Source organism: Anomaloglossus baeobatrachus, chromosome 2 (genome assembly GCF_048569485.1).
Source record: "Anomaloglossus baeobatrachus isolate aAnoBae1 chromosome 2, aAnoBae1.hap1, whole genome shotgun sequence".
NCBI classification, from domain to species: Eukaryota; Metazoa; Chordata; class Amphibia; order Anura; family Aromobatidae; genus Anomaloglossus; species Anomaloglossus baeobatrachus.
In genome coordinates, this window is record NC_134354.1 from 31888523 (window position 1) to 31902380 (window position 13858).

At 41.3% G+C, this 13858-nt stretch overlaps 1 protein-coding gene across 2 annotated transcripts in view; it reads right to left on the bottom strand.

The window, feature by feature from the left end:
* IGSF5 (immunoglobulin superfamily member 5) overlaps positions 1 to 13858 on the bottom strand; it is an 84572-nt gene that overhangs the window by 22078 nt on the left and 48636 nt on the right. For both annotated transcript variants that reach the window (XM_075334964.1, XM_075334965.1), the window contains exons 2-5: positions 13274 to 13350; positions 6588 to 6911; positions 4073 to 4381; positions 3706 to 3840 (exon numbers count right to left, since the gene is read on the bottom strand). In XM_075334964.1, the coding sequence (XP_075191079.1) occupies positions 3706 to 3840; positions 4073 to 4381; positions 6588 to 6911; positions 13274 to 13328 (823 nt within the window). In that variant the 5' untranslated portion in view covers positions 13329 to 13350. The remainder of the gene's footprint in view (positions 1 to 3705; positions 3841 to 4072; positions 4382 to 6587; positions 6912 to 13273; positions 13351 to 13858) is intronic.

Consider the following 13858-nt stretch of genomic DNA (forward strand, 5'->3'; position numbering starts at 1 on the left):
TGCCCTAGACCACCAGGAACTGTGAGATTAATCTCATTCACTACCCAAAACCTCGAAGAATGTAAAATTATTTTTCTTTACTAGCCTAGACCATCAGCAAATGGGAAATTAATCTCATAAACTATCCTAGAAAACTGGGAATGCAAATTCAATCTCATTCACTACCCTAGACCACCAGGAAACTGATGAAATTGAATTCTATTCATCAATGAAACCACCAGGATGTATAAAATTAAAGGTTATTCAAGAGACTAGAAGTAGTTTAAATATCAGAAATGCCATGGATGGATGAATAGATAGATAGATCTGTCTATCATCCCACCCGTTCTCTACGCTCTGCAAGCGACGTTCGACTAACATCCACACTAATTCGAACCTCCCACTCCCGGATCCAAGACTTCTTCCGAGCTGCACCAACCCTCTGGAACGCTCTACCCCAAGAAGTTAGGACAATTCCCAACTTACTCAGCTTCAGACGCACCCTAAAGACGCATCTTTTTAGGGCGGCCTATCACACTCCCTAATCAGATTCGATTTACATAGTCCCTTTACAACTTCTCACAACATAACTCCACATAAAACTCCATGGCACCCAAAGGCATCTCAAGGCTCTGGCCCACTGGTCGAGGAAACCATTATCCATCCCCCATGTCCGTGAGCTGGCTTGATTGTCATTGTAAATAAGCACTTGTACCTTGCCCCTCCCCCCATCTCATTGTAGATTGTAAGCTCTCACGAGCAGGGTTGTCTTTTTTCTTTTTTCCTCTAAATATTGTATTTCTATAACTGTTACTTGTTTGTATATTATCCTCCTGAATTATAAAGCGCTGCGGAATATGTTGGCGCTATAGAAATAAAGATTATTATTATTATTATAGATAAATATGGGATGGACAAATGAATGGCTGGATAGATAGATAGATAGATAGAGGGATAGATAGATAGATAAAAGGATGAAAGGATGGATAGATTACTAGATGGATGGATCGATAGATAGATTAATAGATGGTTAGAGGGACAGATAGATAGATAGATAGATAGATAGATAGATAGATAGAGGGATAGATAGAGGGATAGATAGATAGATAGAGGGATAGATAGAGGGAAAGATAGAGGGATAGATAGAGGGATAGATAGAGGGATAGATAGAGGGATAGATAGAGGGATAGATAGAGGGATAGATAGATAGATAGAGGGATAGATAGAGGGATAGATAGAGGGATAGATAGAGGGATAGATAGAGGGATAGATAGAGGGATAGATAGATAGATAGATAGAGGGATAGATAGATAGATAGATAGATAGATAGAGGGATAGATGGATAATTACTAGATGGATGGATAGATAGAGAGATAGATAGATAGATAGATAGATAAATGGATGGATAGATAGATAGAGGGATAGATAGATAGATAGAGGGATAGAGGGATAGATAGATAGATAGATAGATAGAGGGATAGATAGATAGATAGATAGATGGATAGAGGGATAGATGGATAATTACTAGATGGATGGATAGATAGAGGGATAGATAGATAAATGGATGGATAGATAGATAGATAGCTAGATAGAGGGATAGATAGATAGATAAAAGGATGAAAGGATGGATAGATTACTAGATGGATGGATCGATAGATAGATTAATAGATGGTTAGAGGGACAGATACATAGATAGATAGATAGATAGATAGATAGATAGAGGGATAGATAGAGGGATAGATAGAGGGATAGATAGAGGGATAGATAGATAGAGGGATAGATGGATAATTACTAGATGGATGGATAGATAGATGGATATGGCATGGATGGATAGATAGAGGGATAGATAGATAAATGGATGGATAGATAGATAGATAGATAGATAGAGGGATAGATAGATAGATAAAAGGATGAAAGGATGGATAGATTACTAGATGGATGGATCGATAGATAGATTAATAGATGGTTAGAGGGACAGATATATAGATAGATAGATAGATAGATAGAGGGATAGATAGAGGGATAGATAGAGGGATAGATAGATAGATAGAGGGATAGATAGATAGAGGGATAGATAGAGGGATAGATAGAGGGATAGATAGATAGATAGATAGATAGATAGATAGATAAATGGATGGATAGATAGATAGAGGGATAGATAGATAGATAAATAGAGGGATAGATGGATAATTACTAGATGGATGGATAGATAGATGGATATGGCATGGATGGATAGATAGATAGATAGATAGATGGATATACGGATGAAAAGATGGATGGATAGATAGATTAATAGATAGATGGATGAATGGATAGATAGATAGATAGATAGATAGATAGATAGATGGATGGCTAGATAGATAGAGGAATGGATAGATGGATGGACGGATAGATAAATAGATAGAGGAATAAATAAATAGATAGATAGATAAATAGATAGAGATATAGATATATTATAGATAGATAGATGGATAGATGGATAGATAGATAGATAGATAGAGGGATAGATAGATAGATAGATAGATAGATAGATAGATAGATAGAGGGATAGACAGAGGGATAGATAGATAGAGGGATAGATAGATAGATAGATAGAGGGATAGAGATAGATAGATAGATAGAGGGATAGAGATAGATAGATAGATAGATAGATAGAGGGATGGATAGATAGATAGATAGATAGATAGATAGATAAATAGATGGATAGATAAATCAATAGATAGATATGGCATGGATGGATAGATAGAGGGATATATAGATAAATGGATGGATAAATATGGGATAGATAGATAAATAGATAGACGGATGAAAAGATGGATGGATAGATAGATTAATAGATAGATGCATGAATGGATAGATAGATAGATAGGTAGAGGGATATATAGATAAAGGGATAGATAGATAGATAGATAGATATTTAGATAGATAGATAGATAGATAGATAGATATAGATATATAGATGGAGGAATGGATGGATGGATGGACGGATAGATAAATAGATAGAGGAATAAATAGATAGATAAATAGAGATCTAGATAGATTATAGATAGCTAGATAGATAGATAGAGGGATAGATAGAGGGATAGCTAGATAGATAGATAGAGGGATAGATAGAGGGATAGATAGAGGGATAGAGGGATAGATAGAGGGATAGATAGATAGATAGAGGGATAGATAGAGGGATAGCTAGATAGAGGGATAGATAGAGGGATAGATAGAGGGATAGAGGGATAGATAGAGGGATAGATAGAGGGATAGATAGAGGGATAGATAGAGGGATAGATAGAGGGATAGATAGAGGGATAGAGGGATAGATAGAGGGATAGATAGATAGATAGATAGAGGGATAGATAGAGGGATAGATAGATAGATAGAGGGATAGATATATATATAGATAGATAGAGGGATAGATAGATAGATAGATAGATAGATAGATAGATAGATAGATAGAGGGATAGATAGATACATAGATCATGTATTCACTGAAGTGACTGAGAATCGATCCAGTGAGGCAATGGACGACCTTGATCGGACCCGTCCCACATAGTTGCGGGCTCAGATGTTTTTTTTGTGGCTTTTCTGTTCCTGGGCTGTAATAAAGCATTGATGAAATTAATTTTGCATGGTAACCGCCGCTCCATTCCTGATAATGGCTTTCCTAAAATACTCCCCGGCCTGGAGTCAGACGCCGTATTTCATGTCGTTGCGGATTCACTATTTATTTACCTTCTTTCTTCTTTTTTTGCTTTCTACAACAGTATACGATAAGAGCGATAATGAGGGCGAGGAGCAGTAACCCTCCGAGAGACCCGAAGACAGCGATCAGGATGATGTCCGTCTGACTCAGGGAAGAGCCGCTGCCTAAAAAAAGACAATAAGACCATAATATGACTCCACACAGGGATAATATATATAAAGCTGTAAATATTTTAGCTATGGTATTGCTAGAGGCGGCCAGTTAGAGACACTTTAATTCCAGGTCCAGGCCTTTCTGATCTAGGGGGTTTGATGGTCGGAATCCTTACCGGACGGGGCTTCTTCCGTTCCGAGGACACTAATGGTTGGAGGATAATGAATACATGGCCACTCTTACCTGGGATGTGTTCCCGTACAGCAATGATAGCTGTCGCCGCCTGCGGTTGGGTCAAAGTAGGTATGGAGGCCAAACAGGTCAAGCTGAGGTCTTCTTCTGGGCTAATCTTAAAGGTGCTAATAGCCGTCACAAAGTCATTAGCTGCGGTGGTGTATGTAGTGGAGTAATACAAAACATCTGCTGCGGTATTATTTATCTGCCAGGTGATGGTCGGCGCTGGAGACCACTGGGCTGCTTGGCAAATCATGGTGACATTGGACTTCGGCTTCACAATAACACTTCCATTTGTTATCTGAACCGAGCCATTCACTGAGGAAATAAAGAAAAAAATGTAATAGGGATAGATAGATATCACACTCCAATCTCTCCACCATAGCCAGGACAAAAGATCTGTCTAACAACACTAGGGACAAAACTGTAGACCTGCACAAAGCTGGTATGGGCTACAAGACAATAGGCAAGCAGCTTGGTGAGAAGGCAACAACTGTTGGAGCAATTATTAGAAAATGGAAGAAACACAAGATGACTGTCAATCTTTCTCATTCTGGGGCTCCATGCAAGATCTCACTTCATGGGGTAAGGATGATTCTGAGAAAGGTCAGGAATTAGGCCAGAACTAAATAGGAGGACCTGGTCAGTGACCTGAAGAGAGCTGGGACCACCATCTCAAAGATTAGCTTTAGTAACCCACTACGCCTCATGGACTAAGATCCTGCAGGGCACACAAGGTTCTCAGCACATGTCCAGGCCTGTTTGAAGTTCGCCACTGACCATCTGGATGATCCAGAGGAGGCATGGGAGAAGGTCATGTGGTCAGATGACACCAAAATAGAACTTTTAGGTATCATCTCCACTCGCAATGTTTGGAGGAAGAAGGATGAGTACAACCCCAAGAACACCGTCCCAACAATGAAGCTTGGGGGTGGAAACATCATACTTTGGGGGTGCTTTCCAGCAAAGGGGACAGGATGACTTCACCTTATTGAAGGATGGATGGGGTCATGTATAGCGAAGTTTTGGCCAACAACTTACTTCCCTCAATAAGAGCATTGAAGATGGGTCGTGGCTAGGTCTTTCAGCATGACAATGACCCGAAACACACAGCCAGGGCAACTAAGGAGCGTTTCTGTAAGGGCCGTTTCACACATGCGACTTTTTGCCGGATTTCCGGATCCGACGCACTCCAGTAAAGTGTGATACAGTACAATGGCAGTGCGGCAACTTCTGGTTCACATGCTCCAGTCACATGACAGCATGTGACCGGAGCTTGTCGCACAGCCATTGTACTATATCACACTGCACTGGAGTGTGACGGATCCAGCAATCCAGCGAAAAGCCGGATGTGTGAAACGGCCCTAAGATGCATTTCAAGGTCATCGTGTGACCTAGCCAGTCTCCAGACCTGACCCCAATAGAAAATCTTTGGAGGGAGCTGAAACTCAATGTTGCCCATGACAGCTCGAAACCTGAAAGATCTGGAGAAGATCTGTATGGAGGAGTGACTTAAAAGATCTGGAGAAAATCTGTATGGAGGAGTGACCTGAAAGATCTGGAGAAGATCTGTATGGAAGAGTGACCTGAAAGATCTGGAGAAGATCTGTATGGAAGAGTGACCTGAAAGATCTGGAGAAGATCTGTATGGAGGAGTGACCTGAAAGATTTGGAGAAAATCTGTATGGAGGAGTGACCTGAAAGATTTGGAGAAGATCTGTATGGAGGAGTGACCTGAAAGATTTGGAGAAGATCTGTATGGAGGAGTGACCTGAAAGATTTCGAGAAGATCTGTATGGAGGAGTGACCTGAAAGATCTGGAGAAGATCTGTATGGAGGAGTGACCAGAAAGATTTGGAGAAGATCTGTACGGAGGAGTGACCTGAAAGATCTGGTGAACATCTGTATGGAGGAGTGACCTAAAAGATCTGGTGAAGATCAGTATGGAGGAGTGACCTGAAAGATCTGCATGGAGAAACAACATCAAAGATCTGGAGAAGATCTGTATGGAGGAGTAACCTGAAAGATCAGTAGAGGATCTGGATGGAGGAGTGACCTGAAAGATCTGGAGAAGATCTGTATGGAGGAGTGACCTGAAAGATCAGTAGAGGATCTGGATGGAGGAGTGACCTGAAAGATCTGGAGAAGATCGGTATGGAGGAGTCTCAAACTCCCTGCTACAGTGTGTGCAACCCTGGTCAAGATCCACAGGAAACGTCCAACCTCAGGAACTGCAAACAAAGGTTTCTACCAAATATTAAGTTCTGTTTTTCTATTGTATCAAATACTTATTTCATGCAATAAAATGCTAAATAATTATTTATAAATCATACAATGAGATTTTCTGGATTTTTTTTTATTCTGTAACAGTTGAAGTTACCTACAATAAAAATTACAGACCTCTCCATTCTTTGTAGGTGGGAAAACTTGCAAAAATTGGCAAAGGATCAAATACTTATTTTCCCTACTGTAAATAGATAGATGACTGATGAAATCTATTATTAATCCTGTATAATATACGCACCCTGCACAGTCAGATAGGCGTCCTGAAACGATGCGGAGAGGCTGCTGCATCTCACCAGCCCGGAGTTCGTTTTATTGACATTGACAATGGTTATCGCTGAGGTGAAGGCCCCGGTGATGGCGTTTGTACTGTTCTGTACGATGATGGTGTGATTTCTGCTCACGGTGGTGCCGGTGGGATATATATTGACAATGAAGTATGTCTGTAGATACCAGGAGATAACTTCCCACCCGGTTCCCACTGTGCACATGAAGCTGGCAGTCGAGCCGCTGAGCACAGTAACATTTTTAGGACCTTCAAGTATCTCTGAGCAAAATCCATAATCTGTGGAGAAGCAAAGAAAGTAAAAAAAAAAGTGGAACATGTTATTTTCCAAATGTCACGATAACTATGGGATAGTGGGGAATTGGGGTTCCTAAGCTGACGCTCAAGCTAGGGGGCTTGATGCTATCCCTATTCTCAGGGATACTCCTGATGGTAGAGAGGCCTGAGTCTCCTTCCTAGCCCTGCTTCTGACCAGTGTTGATTTGTTTTCCTCTTCCCCCAATTAGGGATGGGACAGGAGAGTGATGAAACCCAAAGAAAGACAGACAAGGGAAAACCAAAACTCTATCACACAGTATGCACACACAGAGGTAAAGACAATAAGAGGTTCAAGAGGAAAAAAAGAGCAGGAAGGAAGCTACAAAACAGTGGTAAACTACACAACCACACCAAGCAATAAGCACAATTTTCACCAGAAAGTCTGAGACACCACACCTCACAGACCAACATAGAATACACTATAGCTGGCATGGGTAGAAGAATTCCACCAGCATAAATAGGTGAGCAGATGTGATAGGTCTCCCCACAACATGTGACCAAAGGAGCAAACAGACTAGCACAGTAGCAAAGATTACCTTGTACTAGCCTGCCTATGACTCAGCACACATCAGGTCGATGCCTGAGTCTGCCTGTGTTGATCCCAGACACCAAAGAAACCATTGGGCGGAGTGTCAGAATCTGAAATTTGTACAGCGCCCAACTCCACCATGACAGTCAGCGAAGTTTGTGCAAAACTCTGTGTGACACCACATTAGGGCTTGTGATACTATTTGCTTTGCATTTATTATTATTTACCACTAGATGGAAACTTAGAGCTCTACATTATGGGAACCCTACTGAATATGATTTGCACTCCATGTGGTCAGGCAGGGTATTGCACATAACTAATGTTAAACGATGTAGGGACTTTTGGGGGCATTTTTTTTCCTTTAAAACCATGTATTTTTGTCTGAAAATTAGTTTTGAAATCAGATTTCATTAATAAGTTTTCCACCATTTCCTTTCTAAAGCTGCTGTATTGCACTATTTAATATTGGCCGCTGAATGAGTTAACTGAGAATTTGTCAGTAAGCTTCATCTAATGGAAGCGTTTATGAAATGCCTCTTCCTTCTTCTGAGCTTCTCTCAGCTGATTTGTGACCACAACAAAAAAGTTGAGCTGAACTTAGTGATCATAATTCAGCTAAGAAGAAAGATTATCTGAGATCTAAACTCTCTTGTTAGAAGATCAGGCTCTCATATTATCAAAAATATATGCATTTAGAAAAGAAAAAGCCCCGGAAGGTGTGCATATCCTTTAGGTTGGCCATGGACATCAGATTTGTGTTGTCATACTTCACAATAAGTTTGTGCAAAAGTATCAGTCATAGAATCTATTGAGCTCCTTAGCAAACCAGGCCATATTTCCTACAGAAATATTTACAAAAAATGATCCCTTTAAGATACTATCCACAAATCTATTTTTGTATCTAAAAAATTGCTATATATTTATATTACAAAATTATATAATTTTTATGACAAGCAGTGACCACTAGGGGGAGCTCATAGCAGGTGCAGGAGGACAGCTAGTGGCAGTGTGCTCCCTCTAGTGGTGTCTCCAGGTACTCCTCATTAGTTTTTCATCCATCCTCGCTCCTCTGCCTGGTGATAAGCTTCTGCTATTTGGCTTTTATTACATTTGTTGATTTATATCTGCATTGACAAATGTCAACATTTTGCCATTTTATTTCCTCTGCTGTAAAAATCTCATTTTCCTTGTTTTTCTGCTTTTCTTTTTGTATTCTTCACTGTCAAAGGTTCGGCGTTTAGCACAATGTCAAACTGTCAAATTTCTATTTCCTAGAGGGACAGGAGGGCGCAGCTTAAAATGATCCTAATATATCAAAGTCCAAAAATAATAAAAGACATGAAAACCAATGGCTATTGTATTCCCCGGTCATTTTACTTTGCATCACAGGTAAGATTCGCCTTAAAGGGGCGGTCTACAATTCAGACATAAGAAATAGAGAAATATAATACAAGTGAGATAGATTAATATATAAATATATTTATATATTAATCTATATATATATATATATATATATATATATATATATATATATATATATATATATATAAACCTTTTCGGGTGACCTTACTGTGTCTTAAAGTGACCTTCTCTAGTCTTTTGGATGCTCATGTCCAACTCTTCAATGTTTCAATACCTTTTGCACAACTTGCTGTTCTCGAAGGGGGTCCTAGGACGCTGTGGAACGCATCCCGCCGCTCTCACACACACATCTGATCGCAGTAACTTTGGAGCACCCCACAGGGCCCGGGAAATACTCGTCACCGGGCCGGTGAGGGTCAGGGAATGTCACGGGTGGCCCTGCCCAGTTTCGTTACCCCGAGGTGTCTACGAAGTGATGAATGGTGGGATGATGAGGATGAAGGGGTTGAGGATGTTGGGAGTAGTTGTCTCGTGATGCCACCTGTCGTGTGTGGCCAGGGATTAGCCGCCGCTGCGGGTGCTGTCCTCTGGGGCGGATGTTGTCGCAGCTCAGATGGCTCGGTTCCCCACAGGTAGAGCCAGGGGAGGATGAGGGTGACTGTAGAGACCGTTGGCGCTGGAGCGCGGGGCGACAGCGCCAGCAATGAAGGGCTGACTCAGTGGTTGCGGTTCAAGGTCTTTACTCACTGTCTGTTAACCGCCCACGGAGTGCTGGTCTCTGCCGTGATGGGCCTCAGCCAATCCCGTATAATTCAGAGTTCACCACCGGTGTTCCCACTGCGTATCCTTTCTGGTTGGAGTCCCTCTAATCCCTGGGATGGACTGTGGAACGGGTTGTGGGTGTTTCCTGCACTCTCTGCAGACCCTGGAATCCCCGGTAGCTGTTGAGAGCTCGGGCTGAGCTGCCTGCTCCAAGCACCGGGCCTTGTAGTGCTCCCAGAAGTGCATGGTGATGCCTGGGCTGAGGTCCTGACTGTGCTCCTCACCCCAATCTGTGTCCGGGGGTAACTGCTCAAGTGTGAGGATGCTCCTTCCTTTTCCCCAAGTGGTACCCACCCCACCACCAAGGTGGTTGTCCTAGTGATCAGGAAAGTCCCATGTCTCGTGATGGCCACCTCGCCCTGTCTACTCTAGGCCAATCCCAGTGGGAAAGCACCTAACTGTGTGTGGTTTGTGAATGTGAGAAACACCAGCGATTAACCTCTTCCTTACCCGGGATGAGTACTGCACCTTAAGTGAGATGCAATTGTGATGCCCATGCAGTAACCAGATGTCAAAAAAATAAGATAACAGCCCAGGTCCAACATAACTGTGCCAGCCACTACACACACACTAGCACACCAGGATATTTACACTCGCTGTACCCGGCTGGGAGTCTCACCTAGCCAGATGACAGGGCTGGGCACTGTTAGATAACAGGCAGCCAACTGGGAGGAAGAGACCAGACCTGAGGGAGGAGAAAGCGACCTGAAGAATGTTAGTGAGCAGTCAGTCTGGAGTAGACAGTGAAAGAGGAAGGGTGTCAAGACAGACCAGAGACTCTTGAGACACAGAAAGTGGAAGGAACCAGAAAGAAAAGCGAGGAGTAAGAAAGTCGGTGGAGTGGTAGTAGAAGACACTGCAAAGACCTGAGGAGAAAGATCAGCCACTCAGAGGAGGAAAGTAGCTTCAGAGCGAGAGAGCAAGCTCCAAGGACAGAGGGATCATGTGGGGTGGACATCCAGGGCTCACAGTACTTTGCACGCACGGGTTGCAGATCCCAGAACAAACCAGGACTTCAAGCCATCTGTTAACTCTGCCAGGCGCGTGGGTTTTCAGGACTCATCTGCCACCACTAACGTCCGAAGCATCAACAGCAAAGAGGGGACTGGGACATATTCCCTTCAATAGTCCAAGGAGCCTGTGGCAGGACCCAGACACCAGGAGGACCTCCAAGTGCTCCACGCCAGGGAGGACCCACATACACCAGAGTGGACAGGTGGAGAGTGGCACCAGGTCAGCAGGCACAGCCATCAGGGACACGGGTGCACCTGGGATCCAGTACGTCCCCAGGGTGTGAATCCAAGGAGTAAACACCATAAAACTGCCCTCTGTCTGGACTGCTTCATTGCGCTACGCCTCCACGTTAACCCTTCACCTACCGCTGGGGAAAAGCCCTGCTCGCGGAGGGCTCCACCATCCACACTGCCCCCATCCATCATCCCCAGTGGGAACCTGCAGCGGCGGCCCTACTATCCCTGGCCGGAAACCGTGAGTGGTGTAGTCGGACTTTTATTTCATTTTTATTTTTCATTTAAAACTGTTCAACGGTGCCCCCAGGTTCGGGACCCCTCGAGCCACGGACCGCCTGGATCCGAGCAGCTCGAATGCCCCGGGGCGCAACACAATACCCTGTGGTGACTGAAGCCTCAGGGGCACCACAACTTCGCACACACATTCAGTGATACAGTATTGCTTCCGGCCATAAGGGGGACCTGAGCCACAGTGGAATGCAAAGACTTGCCGTGGAACACATCTAGGACCTGCAGTGGAAGACATTAGGACTTGCTCCTCAATGCATTCAACCTCAGGTCCTCGTGTTCCACAGCATTCCAAGTTCCCCTGCCAGCTGGAAGCAATATGGTATCACCGGATGTGTGTGTGAGAGCAGAGGGATCCTGGATCAGATCTGTACAAGAATATAACTACTATAATACTACCACCTATGTACAAGAATATATCTACTATAATACTGCCCCTATGTACAAGAATATAACTTCTATAATACTGCCCTCTATGTACAAGAATATAACTACTATAATACTGCCCCTATGTACAAGAATATAACTACTATAATACTGCCCCTATGTACAAGAATATAACTGCTATAATACTGCCCCCTATGTACAAGAATATAATTACTGTAATACTGTCCCCTATGTACAAGAATATAACTACTATAATACTGCCCCAATGTACAAGAATATAACTACTATAATAATGCCCCCTATGTACAAGAATATAATTACTATAATACTGCCCCTATGTACAAGAATATAACTGCTATAATACTGCCTCTATGTACAAGAATATAACTACTATAATACTGCCCCCTATGTACAAGAATATAACTACTATAATACTGCCCCCTATGTACAAGAATATAACTACTATAATATTGCTCCTATGTACAAGAATATAACTACTATAATACTGCTCCTATGTACAAGAATATAACTACTATAATACTGCTCCTATGTACAAGAATATAACTACTATAATAGTGCCTCTATGTACAAGAATATAACTACTATAATATTGCTCCTATGTCCAAGAATATAACTACTATAATACTGCTCCTATGTACAAGAATATAACTACTATAATACTGCCCCAATGTACAAGAATATAACTACTATAATAATGCCCCCTATGTACAAGAATATAATTACTATAATACTGCCCCTATGTACAAGAATATAACTGCTATAATACTGCCTCTATGTACAAGAATATAACTACTATAATACTGCCCCCTATGTACAAGAATATAACTACTATAATACTGCCCCCTATGTACAAGAATATAACTACTATAATATTGCTCCTATGTACAAGAATATAACTACTATAATACTGCTCCTATGTACAAGAATATAACTGCTATAATACTGCCTCTATGTACAAGAATATAACTGCTATAATACTGCTCCTATGTACAAGAATATAACTACTATAATAATGCTCCTATGTACAAGAATATAATTACTATAATAATGCTCCTATGTACAAGAATATAACTGCTATAATACTGCCCCCTATGTACAAGAATATAACTACTATAATAATGCCCCCTATGTTCAAGAATATAACTACTATAATACTGCCCCCTATGTACAAGAATATAACTACTATAATACTGCCCCTATGTACAAGAATATAACTACTATAATACTGCCCCTATGTACAAGAATATAACTACTATAATACTGCCCCTATGTACAAGAATATAGCTACTATAATACTGCCCCTATGTACAAGAATATAACTACTATAATACTGCCTCTATGTACAAGAATATAACTACTATAATACTGCCCCTATGTACAAGAATATAACTACTATAATACTGCCCCTATGTACAAGAATATAACTACTATAATACTGCCCCCTATGTACAAGAATATAACTACTATAATACTGCCCCCTATGTACAAGAATATACAAGGTATATATCAGGGTAAAACTTGAAATTTAACCTTAGCAAGCGAAACCAAGAATTTATCATATTTTCCATGAGCGAAGTCGCAAGTGTTTTACTAGTGCTATACACTATATTTCCATTTTCTATTATACGTACAATACATATTTTTTTACCTAGATTTGGTCTTACCTTGTATTAGGCACAAAATAGTTATCCATACAATAAACCTCCTGTTTCTGTCCATCAGATTTATAATCTTTCACCTCCTGAAAGAAGAATACAATTATTATTATTATTATTATTATTATTATTATTATATTAGTGGATTTATTATTTTGTAATATTTTTGCAACTGAATTTTTGTTTTTTAAGATGAGCTGATGGATCATGAAAAACTACTCTCTGAACTTTACAGGTTGGAGACATACCATAGGCTACAAATATAGTGGAATACGGAACTGAGCTGCAGTACCAGACATGACCTATGGACAATGGTGGCGCTGTATTTTGTTTTTTCTAAATAATATCATCAAAACCTAAAATGTTGCGCACTTTTCTTAAATATCACATCCAATGTATATTACATCCTGCTTTTACACTATTATTCGTTAGACCACAAGGCACAGAAGAATTAGTTAAGTGACAAGTTCAGCTCTGCTACATCTCCACATTGATCTGTAAGTTCACGTCTATCAGTCTGTTGTGTTTGAGGGTTTGTCTGTACCCAGCACAGAGGCTGCAGGGAGTGACCTTCCCCAAGATCACAGCCCTGAA